The 12,358-nt window shown below is 39.5% G+C and overlaps 1 protein-coding gene across 3 annotated transcripts in view; it reads left to right on the top strand.

The window, feature by feature from the left end:
• The first annotated feature begins 7,546 nt into the window (after positions 1–7,546).
• The window catches only part of LOC146483722 (uncharacterized), a 232,772-nt gene continuing 227,960 nt past the window's right edge, over positions 7,547–12,358 (top strand). For 2 of the 3 annotated variants that reach the window (XR_014863827.1, XM_085105872.1), the window contains exons 1-4: positions 7,547–7,654; positions 10,725–10,871; positions 11,731–11,892; positions 12,196–12,273. Coding sequence is in view for 2 of the 3 variants with exons in the window: in XM_085105872.1 (XP_084961998.1) it covers positions 10,781–10,871; positions 11,731–11,892; positions 12,196–12,273 (331 nt within the window). In the remaining variant the exon portion in view is untranslated. Of the gene's footprint in view, positions 7,655–10,464; positions 10,548–10,724; positions 10,872–11,730; positions 11,893–12,195; positions 12,274–12,358 lie in introns of those variants that run through there. The other variant, XM_085105873.1, reaches the window with a different exon arrangement.

Consider the following 12,358-nt stretch of genomic DNA (forward strand, 5'->3'; position numbering starts at 1 on the left):
TTGCCATCTTTTTTTCGAAATGTGACAACATGATCATGATCAACAACGACCTTAACGGTACCAGATGATTGTTACCCCTTTTGTCATGAAAAAGTGCAATTAACAACTTCTGCACCTAGTAATCAACTTCGCGAAAAAGACCCAAGTCTGGAGAACGAACTCAAGTCAGGGACAAGAAGCCACGCAAAACAATTCTGAGCTATTTTAGCCAGCAGCAGAAATAGAGAAACACTGGGACACAGAGAAAATGTAAAATGAATGCTCGAGTTTGTTCAACATTACCTAGAGTTTGTTTTTGGGTAACTACACACACAGTTGGAACTGGAACATGTACGGCTAGGTTAGGTCGGCTTGATAAAATTATTACATTATATACATCAGTGTGTTTGTGAATGGTGATAGAAAATGGCCACTGGAAAAAAAAAGAGAGAGAGAGAGAGAGAGAGAGAGAGAGAGAGAGAGAGAGAGAGAGAGAGAGAGAGAGAGAGAGAGAGAGAGAGAGAGAGAGAGAGAGAGAGAGAGAGAGAGAGAGAGAGAGAGAGAGAGAGAGAGAGAGAGAGAGAGAGAGAGAGAGAGAGAGAGAGAGAGAGAGAGAGAGAGAGAGAGAGAGAGAGAGAGAGAGAATTAAAATGAAGATTGCGTCGTTGACTGCATTTGCAGTGTTGTTGTTGTTGTTGTTGTTTTATTCGCTCAACGGCATTTTCGAGGCAGCCCTTTTCTTACGAGAATCGGCAGTTCTACCCTCCTGAAACCTGAAATCTAGATCTCTCAATATCGCTGTCCACTGTCCAAATCCGTGCTTAGTTATTCCTTCCTTTAGAAAATAGTCCTCTTCTGCTGTGAATTTCAAAACAGGACGAATGTTCCTCTGAGAGCGCAAGATTTTTTTAGGCAGGGCGTCCTTTTTGGGGGAGATGTTGACATTTTCCACTGGTTCAACAGAAGGTCCGGCGGTGGAAGTTGAATCGCCGAGTCTTGCGTTGACGTCCTCGTCCACTTCTGACCCCTTGGCGCCTTGTAGTTTCTGTAGGCACTCGTGACCCTTCAAAGCAACTTCTCGGGATCGTTGTTTTTGATAGTGAACTTTAGCAACGGCAGAGCTGTGTTTTTGGTCTTCCGACAAAATCCTCTGCTCTTCGCTAGTGAGCTGGTTGAGGCTCTGCGTTTCAACAATTTGGCGATAACGCGTGGGATGGATGTACTTTCCAATTGCATCAAAGACCAGTTTGCTCATGATCTCGCCCAATTTACCATGCTGGCCTCCATTTCTGTTGACGAGAACAAAATCACACTTGGGTTTAAGCAAAGGTCTAACGTACGAGATGTAGCCATTGAGCACTTGCATGTTTGCGTCGGAAAGAATCAAAGAATCAAATCCATACTTTCCAGCAATCTTGAAGGTTTTCTGATCAATGAATCCACCCTTTTCCTTAGCTGTATCAATCATGTCCGCCGTCAAATATTGATAAGTCATAGGACGTGACCCCTTCACTTTGATGAACAGATACATGGCTACGAATTTCGTGGCAAATGTCAAGTCCGAGGGGTTAACTTGAGCTGGACTCGATTTGCACATCTTCACGGTATTTTCGTAGCGCGGCAGATGGAATTTCACGACCTCCAACAGCTCCTCCATTGTTGCCCAGTGGCCTCTTGCTTCCAGTGTTTCAATGTCTAAATCGTGTGTCCACTGCAATCGCATCATCTTTGCAACTGTCTTTTGCGCTCTTTTGAGGTACAACTCTGTTGCAGAGAACTTTTGAAAGACTGCCTCTGATGCGCCATGAAGTTTTCTGAAGTCGATCATTTCAGAAATAGCGTCTATGTAGCCTAAACGCCCACCATGGCCGAGCTTGCATTCGTCTTGTAAGTAGTCGATAAACTTGAACAACAAATTTGGAGAACATAAACTAAAGTCCACCACGTCAAAAGTCAACTCTTCCTCGTCTTCACAGCAAAATCTTAGAAACTTAAAGCATCTTGTAACTATTTGTTGCGCTGCGCGATCCTTCTTGTAACCGCCACCACTTCCAGTCAACCATTTCGTGAACAACTCGGCAATGTCACACGATAATGAAAACGAAGGAAGTAACTTTACGGCATGCTTTGTGGTTTCAGTTGTTTGATCTTGAATTGGTTTCACCATCGGAACATTTCGTGAATCTGTGATTTCTTTCGAATTGGGCTTTTCATCAAAATAGAAGAACCAACTGTGCTTGTTATAAACATGTTTTCTGCACCCTCTTTGACTTTGAAATCCATCATGGTCGCACTCTTGTATTGGGCAGTGATACAAGCTGTCGGTTTCATCTTTTTCCAAGTGAAGCCGTTTCGGTTTGGGCGACGCTCCATCGATATCCGACCAATCGACTTTATACTTCTTGCTCATTTTGCCTTTTAAGCGCATCTAGTCAACACGATCTCCTTTTAATCTGAACCATAACCGAGGAGCCGATGACGAGCAAAGGAACTGCATATATGTTTGTATTTGCCAAAGCATGCCCTTACTTGCCCGCCCTCATTACTATTGTGCAAAATTCATGACAGTGACATGCCACCAAACTCGCCCAAGCAGGTCTGAGCGCGCCTTATTGTTTGCCTCATTCCCAAAGGCCACCTTAATTTGGGAACAAAATGGGAATGCGTAGAAAAATGGTCCAAACTCTGCTCTCAAACAACCAATTTTGGGAACAATATGTTCTATTCAAAGAGAGGAACTCGGAACAAAACAGTCCTAAATGACCAATTTGGGAACAATGTGTTCCATCAACAGATAAGAACTCGGAACAAAACAGTCCTTATTTATCAATTTGGGAACAATGTGTTCCATGCACAGATAGGAACTCGGAACAAAACAGTCTTTATTTATCAATTTCGGAACAATGTGTTCCATGCACAGATAGGAACTCGGAACAAAACAGTCCTAATTTACCAATTTGAGAACAATATGTTTCATTTACAGTTGGGAACTCGGAACGAAACAGTCCTTATTTATCAATTTCGGAACAATGTGTTCCATCAATAGATAGGAACTCGGAACAAAACCGTTCTTATTTATCAATTTGGGAACGAAGTGTTCCATTTACAGATAGGAACTCGGAACAAAACAGTCCTAAATGACCAATTTGGGAACAATGTGTTCCATCAATAGAAAGGAACTCGGAACAAAACAGTCCTAAATGACCAATTTGGGAACAATGTGTTCCATTTACAGATAGGAACTCGGAACAAAACAGTCCTTATTTGTCAATTTCGGAACAATGTGTTCCGTGCACAGATAGGAACTCGGAACAAAACAGTCCTTATTTGTCAATTTCGGAACAATGTGTTCCATGCAAAGATAGGAACTCGGAACAAAACAGTCCTAATTTATTAATTTGAGAACAATATGTTCCATTTACAATTGGGAACTCGGAACGAAATATTCCTCTTTTACACTAGAGTGAACGTTTTGTTCCTACCTTGTAAAACATCTGGTCCTTTTATAGTCAATAGGAACACAAAAACGAGGAACAGTCCATACTAGAGGAACGTTCCTTTTGGAATATAGGAACAGCCAACGAAACTTAAAATCAGCGAAAAAAAGAGTCAAAGACTATAGAAAAACTCCAAAAAGTGTAAGTCAAGCGCTGCGGCAAAATGAAAACAATCTTTAAAATTTGGTGAAGTCTCATTCAATCGAAGGCAGCAAAACGCGCCAGGATCAAATTTTGGGAAATGTAGAAGAAGAAAAACAAACAAACAAACAAACAAACAAACAAAAAACAGTCCCAAAATTATTTGCAAGTGATACACCAAAACGTCTGATAATTTTCTATTCACTTATTTATTTATTTATTTATTTATTTATTTATTCATTTATTTTTGTTGTAGTTGTTCAGGCCCTCGGTTAAAACTTCTCACTTTTGCCGTGTCGAATGTTTATTCAACTGAGTTCGGCTATTGATTACTTTGATTCAGACGTCCAATTTAATTGTTCTTTGCGAACATTTGTTGTCTTTTAAACTTTTTTAACTTTTCAACTTAACTTTTATTTTAGGTGCTGCTGTCAATTTGTAAACACCAAATTTATCAGCATTTAGTTTAGTATAGTCATACCTACCCGCCTCGACTAGCTTTAGCTATTTGCGGGTAGGTATATAACTAACTTGTAACTCTCTGTTTTAATAAAGTGTTGTAAGTTGTTGTTTACCTTTTATTATATGCATGAAATCTGACAAACTTGAATCGGTGCTGTACCTCTGTTGGGTATCATCCGACACAACCAAGCGAACTTACGGCAAAAGCTCGACATCTTACTCAGATGTCGAACTTCTGCCGTACCGAATTCAATTGAATTCTGAAAATTTTGTCTCGACGCGGCAGATGGGAACTATTAAAATAATTTTAATTTTCTTGTCTTTATTTTTCCCCTTTGTCTTCTTACGCTAACAACGGGCAAACGAAATAAAAAAAATTAAAGATCCATCATTGAAAATAGAGCTTAGTGACTGAGAGATCGCAGCGATGAATGAATGAATACCTGGAATCGATGTACAGTGGAACCTCGATTTAATGAAGTGCCAAGGGACCGGGGAAATTTGTTCGTTATATCGAGGGTTCGTTATATAGAAAACTTCGATATAACGAATTTAAGAAAAACAACCAAAATATTGGTTATTTCGAGATATAGTTAATAACAGTTTTTTTAAACGGTGTTACTTTGCACTACCCAGCATTTCCGGATCTGAACGATAGCTGTTAATAACATTTGTGCTTTAATGTCGATATGAAACTATAGTACACTGTACACATCTGTTCTGTACATTGCTGCGACACTGGAAAAGTGAACAGGTCAACTATTGCTAAGACGCTTAATCACAAATTCTTCTAGTGAAGATTGCCTTCTTTTTGTCATTCGTAAAATGCGTCCTCCATTGAAGAAAGGGACTTGTCAAATGTCACTGATGAACAGGTTAACGAACAGGGTAACAAAACTGAGAAAACTACTTTACAACTAAAATTTCCGAATCCAATGTTTCACTTGACGGAGAGCAAATCTCAGTGGAAATGGCTGGACCTGGCTGGCAAGCGGAGAAACAAGGGCATTGGACCAGAAATTCCGGCTACTTATACCTTTTGTCACAAGAAGCCTTCAAAAATAAAGAAGTTAATAAAAGAAATGAGACAAAGAGGATAAAGCGGGTCTGTCAGGTGGACTTCTCGATAGTGTCAGCATCTGCATATAATGAGCTGTTAACTGTGAAGTTGTTCTCGTTACAGGATTAAAGGATTTTCATCCTTGTTGGTTGGTTAATGTTTCGCATTCATCTTTTGTCGCGTGTTGACATTTATTCGTTTTATCGGGGTACATTTTACGTTTGGGCTTCTCAGGATTGTGCTCGTTACAACAAGGATTTCGTTATGTCGAGGTTCTGTTCCATATATCTGTAACTTTCGCAGGACTGAAGAATATCATTCGTTATACCGAAGACTTCGTTATATTGAGGTTCGTTAAATCGAGCTTCCACTGTGTTCACATGTTTACAGTCATTGCAATCACTCGATCACGATCGCCGGCTGTTTCCGTATCGCTACGATGGCTGGCTGGGGGCCAAACACGGGACTTTGAGATTTTAACTCCACTCCAATCTGTAGGATTTTGACACCGAGTATTTAATAGCTTATGTGTTTCAAATGGTAATGTCAATAAAATTATTCAGTTTCGTCAAATTCAAACGGCCATAAACGAAATTTTGTACTTCTTTCAAGTCTTCTGTACAGGATATGCAAATGTGTCGCGAAATTACAAAGCACATGAAAAGATATTTTTATGACAGTTTACAAACGAAACACGTGCTTTGATTTTATTTTTAAAACTGAATAATTTTAAATTTGACAGTCCGGCAATCATATACATTTACCGTACGTACATATATAAATATATATAAATCTTAGCCGTGTTTCAGACCTTACCCAGCCAAAATGGCGCAAGAGCTTAAAAGACCGTGATCAAAGAGGTCTATTTTTAGCGTTAAAGCGATAGTGGTCGGCTTTGATGCTGTGTAGCTTGTGGTATATCATTTTGTGCGAAGGAAAAGATTCCATTTGACACGCGGCGCGGCTCGGACGCTCGCGGACTCTATTTCATATTTCAAACTAACGCAGTCGTATCATAGTACTCTGAGGAACCGATACTCCATAGGAAAGCTACCTGAGAAATACAGTCAAGTCTCGCCTTGCGGACACCTCGCTAATACGGCAGCAACTAGATCCGCGGCAAAAATAAATTACACACGTGTGACTGAAGTAAATTCCCGCTATTACGGACTCTCGCTATTAAGGGCACTATCTCGCGGTCCCGAGGGTGTCTGAAATAAAGGAAATTGACTGTAAAACGAACAAGAAAATCGGTTTGACCTCTGTTCGTGTTGTATTCGTCCAATAGAGCGGTGAATATGATTCCTGAACAATTATTTTGGCCGGCGATGATACACTGAATTAGAAACCCCATGAAACATGCGACCCATGAATATCCTCCATCCATAAAGATGTTTTTTCTACAGATACTTCGTTCCTTACTTCACCGTGGATTATAATATTAATACCTTTGTTTACTCCACGATTTTGACAACTGCCACTTTTTGTGATCGATTACCAATCGATGAGCAATCGATAATCAGACAGATGTTCGACATACACTATGAGGATTATCACCAAAAATCACAAGTCGATTTGAGAATTAATCAAAAAAAGTGCTTTCTTGGAAAACAAACCTTCACTTGAAAAATCAAAAATCCGATCTTGGAAATCAAAAGCTTCATTTTACAAATCAAGCGGACAAATTTTAGAAATCAAGGGGACAAATTTCAAATTTGGAACAAAAAATGTTGACTTTACTGATGACTGCATTTTTGTAAGTTTGTATGTGGTTTGTGTGAGCGAGCGATCGAACTAGTCAAAATACCCTGCACACTTTTTATTCTGGGTGCTTCACTTTTAGCGGACCAAAAAGACACTTTGAGGGAATGAAAAGGAAGGATTATATTAAGCTTTGACCGTGCTAGAACAGATATAGGCCTCTAAAATCGACGCTAATTTCTATTTGACAACTAACCTTCGAAGGTCACTATCTTCAACTAGTAAATTACCTCATTAAAAATACGAATTGCGACATCATTTTTACACTTTAAGACAGATCATATAAATATTTACTTGCAGCCGGCATAGAATAACGGGAGTAGTTCTCATCAGTTGTGCATGTGCGACCTCGCTAAGGTTTTTCCTTTCCGCAAGCAGTTGGTTGTTCTAACCACGAGGTTGTTCTGGCCTATTTCGTTTTAGAAAAGGATTAAAGGTCAACTTGATTGTTCAGAATGTTTTTTTTTTACCTTTATATGACGTCGTAGAACGTGATAGATAATTCAGTTTCTTGCAATAAAGATAATATAATGTTCCGTAATTTGAAGTTTCGCTTTTCAATTTTGGGCTCGTCAAAGCAAAATAACTCATGATAAAGATTTCGGTTTCATGGGAGTCAAAAAAATAGCAATTCCGCACGAAGTCCGTGTTTTTGAAGTTCCACTTTCCGATGAGAAGTTCGTCGACCGGCGCAAGTAACTCATGATCCGGCTTTTTCTGGCAATTTACACAGTTTCATGACACAAAAGATAAGGTAAGCACAGCTTTGTATGCGGACTATATAGCTGATATCTGATTCAGTGCTTTAGAGAAGGACAATAACTTCGCATCTAGACAAACAGGATCTTTTTGTTTTCGTAGTTAAGGTGGAAATTTCACCAAATTGTGCAAAATTGTTTTACCTGAGAGTCAATGCAATCCAACAATCAATCAGGCTTTCTTTTCGCAACTGCTTAAGTTGCAAACTAAATGCGAGGATCTTTCTTCTATTTGATCGTTCATCCGTAGTTCAAAATGATATATGTTTCATATATTTACATTCATATATTCATCCTTCACGGGTATATTACAGACTCACAATATGACCAGCTCCCAGTTGGCTTGATAGGTCATGGGTTCTAATCCCGTTCAATCCTTAATTTTTTTCAGGTTTTCTTTTCGTAGCTCAAGTTGCGTACTAACTGCGAGGATCTTTCCTCTATTTGAAATAACTCCATTGTTTTGTTTCCTGGATTGGCAATGGCTGTTGAAAGAGATATATGCCTTAAAATTATTTTAACTTGGCTTGTTTGTCGACTAAAAGTAAATTTATTCGCTGTAAATGGGATTGAAAGAGACTTCAAATAACTGTTACTAACACCCACTACTGATTAGAACAACAACATTGAGCAGTTTAGAGAGGAGAGAACGTTCAATAACTCGAATTTTCGTTGACGCCTTATTTCCACCAAGCTTTATACGTTCGGCTTTTAATAAACTATATAAGAAAACGAGCTCAATTTGTATCTGATGGTAAATTTTGTGGTCTGAGTTGAATGCTGTACCCGCTTACAGGAGTTTTGTTTTGTTGTGCTTACTGACCAGAACGGATTTTCATGAACACATAAGTTCGTTCCTTCTACTTTGAGTTCGGATATCAGGAATTCAACGCCATGTCTGCCTGCCTTTTACAACAGAAGATAAAGACATTTTTTCAGTATTAACCAAGTCAACGTCCTAGTGACCTAAGTTTTCATGTCTGTCCAGCATTTATTATTTGTTTACTTCACCCGTGACTTCGCATAAGGCGAAGGTTTTATTCCAGTTTCTTTGAATAACGATATAGTTCGGCTCTTTTGAAGTTCATTTTTCAATGTTAACATTTTCTCTTGGACATGTTTTTTTTTGTGGGAACTCTATGGCTCAACAATTTAGGGGCGAAAAACAGCCAGAACGCGTTTCGACGGACGGACAATGAGTATCTCCCCAAGTTGCACTACTGATTTTGTCATCAGGTGAAACTAAATGAAGTAGCGAAGGATAATTCGAAAACAAAACTTTGCTAAAAAAGGAACTTTTGGCGTCATTTTCTTAACTAAAAGTAATACATGAATTGCCTATTTTTGAGACTTCATTAGAGAATTACCGAGCGTAAAAATTCCGCAAAACGGCCGGGAGGAACCCTAACTCGGTATTATAGGAATGCGTTATCCTTCACGCGAGCATATACCGGCGTATAACCAAAGACCAACATCCATGACTCATGGGTCCTAACCGCACGTCAGGGCGTCGGCTGAGAAATGTATGGACTCAAATTAAGTCATTCGGATGATTAGTGGACAAAGGCGTATTTATTCGATTAACCGCCCTGGGGCCCGTTTCTCGAAAGTCCCGGTAACTTACTGGGCCCGATAAGTGCCTTGGTGATAAATGTTTCTTAACAGAAATCAACTTTTGTTTGCTTTAAATACTAAATTTTAAAATGTTATGATTCTATAAAAACGTTGGCCAAGTACCGTGTCTGTAATCACTGTGTCGGCGAAAAAAAAAACATTTAAAATATACTTATCGGGCCCGGTTAGTTACCGGGACTTTCAAGAAACGGGCCCCTGGGCGCTCATTTAATATTTGGACCACGAGGGTGGGCGCTTATTCGAGGTGGGCGCTTATTATTTTCCCAACATTTTCAGCAAGAAAGGACATTTTTAGAGAATAACATCAAGTTTATTTCATTTCAACAAGACAAAACAAAGTGCAAAAGCTAACGTGAACAAGCCAAAAAAACAATACAAAAGTTCATTGACTACCGTATCTAAAACCAATTTTGGAACACAACTGACGCTCCTCTTACTTCACGCTGAGCTTGTAAAGAAATGTTTTTGTTGGGAGGGGGTTGGGTGGGATGGGTGCTTATTACGTTTTTGGGCTTTAATCGAATAAATACGGTACATGGCAACCCGGTTCCTTCTTCAGTGGAATCATTTAGACGACACAGATTACTTTTCGCCTTTACAATATTCAGTGTATCTGTGAAAAAAAAGTAAGTGATTAATTTACCTTGAACCATGAAACCATGATTTTCCTTTACTTCTTTTATTTAATTAAATAACTTTGCAAGTACTGTCAGATTGTGTGACCGGCATAGGCCATCTTTGGTCGACGTTTCGATCCAATATTTTTTTCCTCTGTCGTCATGAGAGCAACACACTACATGCAATCAGGGCGTCAAACAAGCGTTTCTGTGTCAAAAAGTGGTCCCGTTATCTTAGGCGTGAATGTAAAATTATGCGCGTATAGACCCCTCCTCGCGACCTCGAGTCTTACGCCAGCGTCTAAAGGCCTTTTAGTAATTACGTCTGTTTCTTGGGCGTTGTCAATACGTCGCTTGTCCTTAAAATTGGGTGAATGTTTTGTCCCTGTAGTCAGTCACCCTTGCATGTCACGAAATGTAAATCATACCTCAGGCTACTGAGGTAGGTATTATTTCTTCCTCTCTATTCACATTTTACCCAAGTAAGTCTCATTGGAATACGGACATGAACCGCTTATTTTAACCCTATCTAGGCCGAGCTTTTTTGGTCTCGTAGCGCCTGGGGTAAGGGAAGGGGCAGATTCTTCCACCCTTAATGGCTCCAAGAGTATAAGGCTGTAGCGATGAAACTTGGAGGGTGAATACTGCTTTTTTCTTTAAGGTCCACATGCAACGGAAAGTGATGACTCTGCATGACGTGATAACGCGTCATGATTTCTCAAAGGCGGCCATCCTGGACCTCCTTGTTTTTCTTTGCCATTTAGAACTCACAGGTTTCTTAATACTGAGCCATTTCTGTTTTCTACACCAACAGTAACTAGTAACAAGCATCCGATCCATAACATTTTGAGGAAGAAACTTCCAGCATTCATGGCGAGGAGTTCAGCCACAGTTGAAAGTGAAAGTGAAGTCACACCAGCTGGTGAGGGAATGCTGGATTTTGATGACGACACTTTAAGAGGTGAGCAGAAAGATGTTACTTCCTTTTTCCTGAAGACTGTAGAGAGCCACCTTAAAAAAATCCTCCCATGGAAATCCCACAATACAGGTGCATGTTGGACAATGCCAGGGGCGCTGAACATAATCCTTCGCTCGAAAAAGGCTAAAGCTATAGCCAAAATGATGATTCTACCCGGTTAAAGCTCCATTTTGAAAATCAATATGTTATATACTTAAAAAAATAACTAAAGGTATTTGCGCAGGCCTTTCAAATTAAAGTGGTAATGCAAAAACCCTGTTCGACCAGGAATTACCGATTCTCTAATTTGTCAATGACTATTCCCCACTCAAAGACCTATGGGTAGACTGGTACCAGTGAGGGATTGTGGGATCGCTTATAAAGAGGAAAGGACATTGCAGCCCGAAATTGCGCCAACAAACTGCCACTTTTTCCTAAACTATTCCCCAATCCCTCACTCGTACCAGACTCCTCATTGCTTGTGGAGAGGGGAATAAGTCCCACTCCTACCTTTTTTTAGACAAAAGTTACAACAAGTTGTCACTGGTGACAAGGCTTCGTGTTTGTCTCGATCCTAGAATGAATATTTGCATTAGAACAACAACACAAAAGTTCACATTATGTTATTCAATGAAGAATTTGTTCGATGCGTTTTATTTGTACTCCTCTTTTAGCACATCTTGTGTTCTGATTCCTGTGATGAACTCCCCTTCGATTTCCCTTCCTCGAGGCCCGGTTATAAATCCCACCCCCTCCTCGTCCCAACTCCTCGCCCTCTACTTATTCTATTTAGTTGAACTTAGGGGCTTACAAACGAAAGTTAGGCGATATGAATGATAGACAATCTTTCTCTTAATTTTAGCCATAGCAGAGGTTTACAATACTGAAGGTAATGAGAGATACAAGCAGGAAGATCTCAGCAACGCCATATACTTCTACACGGAGGGAATTAACGTGAAATGCAAGGATGAAGAACTGAAGGCCAAACTGTACAGCAACAGGGCAGAAGCATATTTTCGTTCAGGTTACTATGTTTAAAATGCTTTAGGTTTTGCTTAACTAAGGAGTTTCAATAAGACAACTTTGAAAAGCACTTTTAATTGAAACCTCATTAATGTATAACCTCTCCTCTCACTGATTTCTTTTCCTGTATCTCTCTTTCTTCTTCTTCTTCTTCTTCTTCCTCTTCTTCTTCTTCTTCTTCTTCTTCTTCTTCTTCTTCTTCTTCTTCTTCTTCTTCTTCTTCTTCTTCTCTCTTCTTCTTCTTCTTCTTCTTCTTCTTCTTCTTCTTCTTCTTCTTCTTCTTCTTCTTCTTCTTCTTCTTCAGGAAATTACTTTGATTCGCTGAATGATGCTAAGGTTGCTACCGACTTACAGCCATTGTTTATCAAAGCGATCATGAGAGGTAAGAATTCTGAAAAAATGTATACTGTATCTTGTTTTCTCGAAGCGGTAGTAGTTTGCTGTGACAAAGTTCAAATTTTATTTTA

The sequence above is a fragment of the Pavona decussata genome, unplaced genomic scaffold (assembly GCF_977016875.1).
Source record: "Pavona decussata unplaced genomic scaffold, jaPavDecu1.1 SCAFFOLD_38, whole genome shotgun sequence".
Classification (NCBI taxonomy): Eukaryota; Metazoa; Cnidaria; class Anthozoa; order Scleractinia; family Agariciidae; genus Pavona; species Pavona decussata.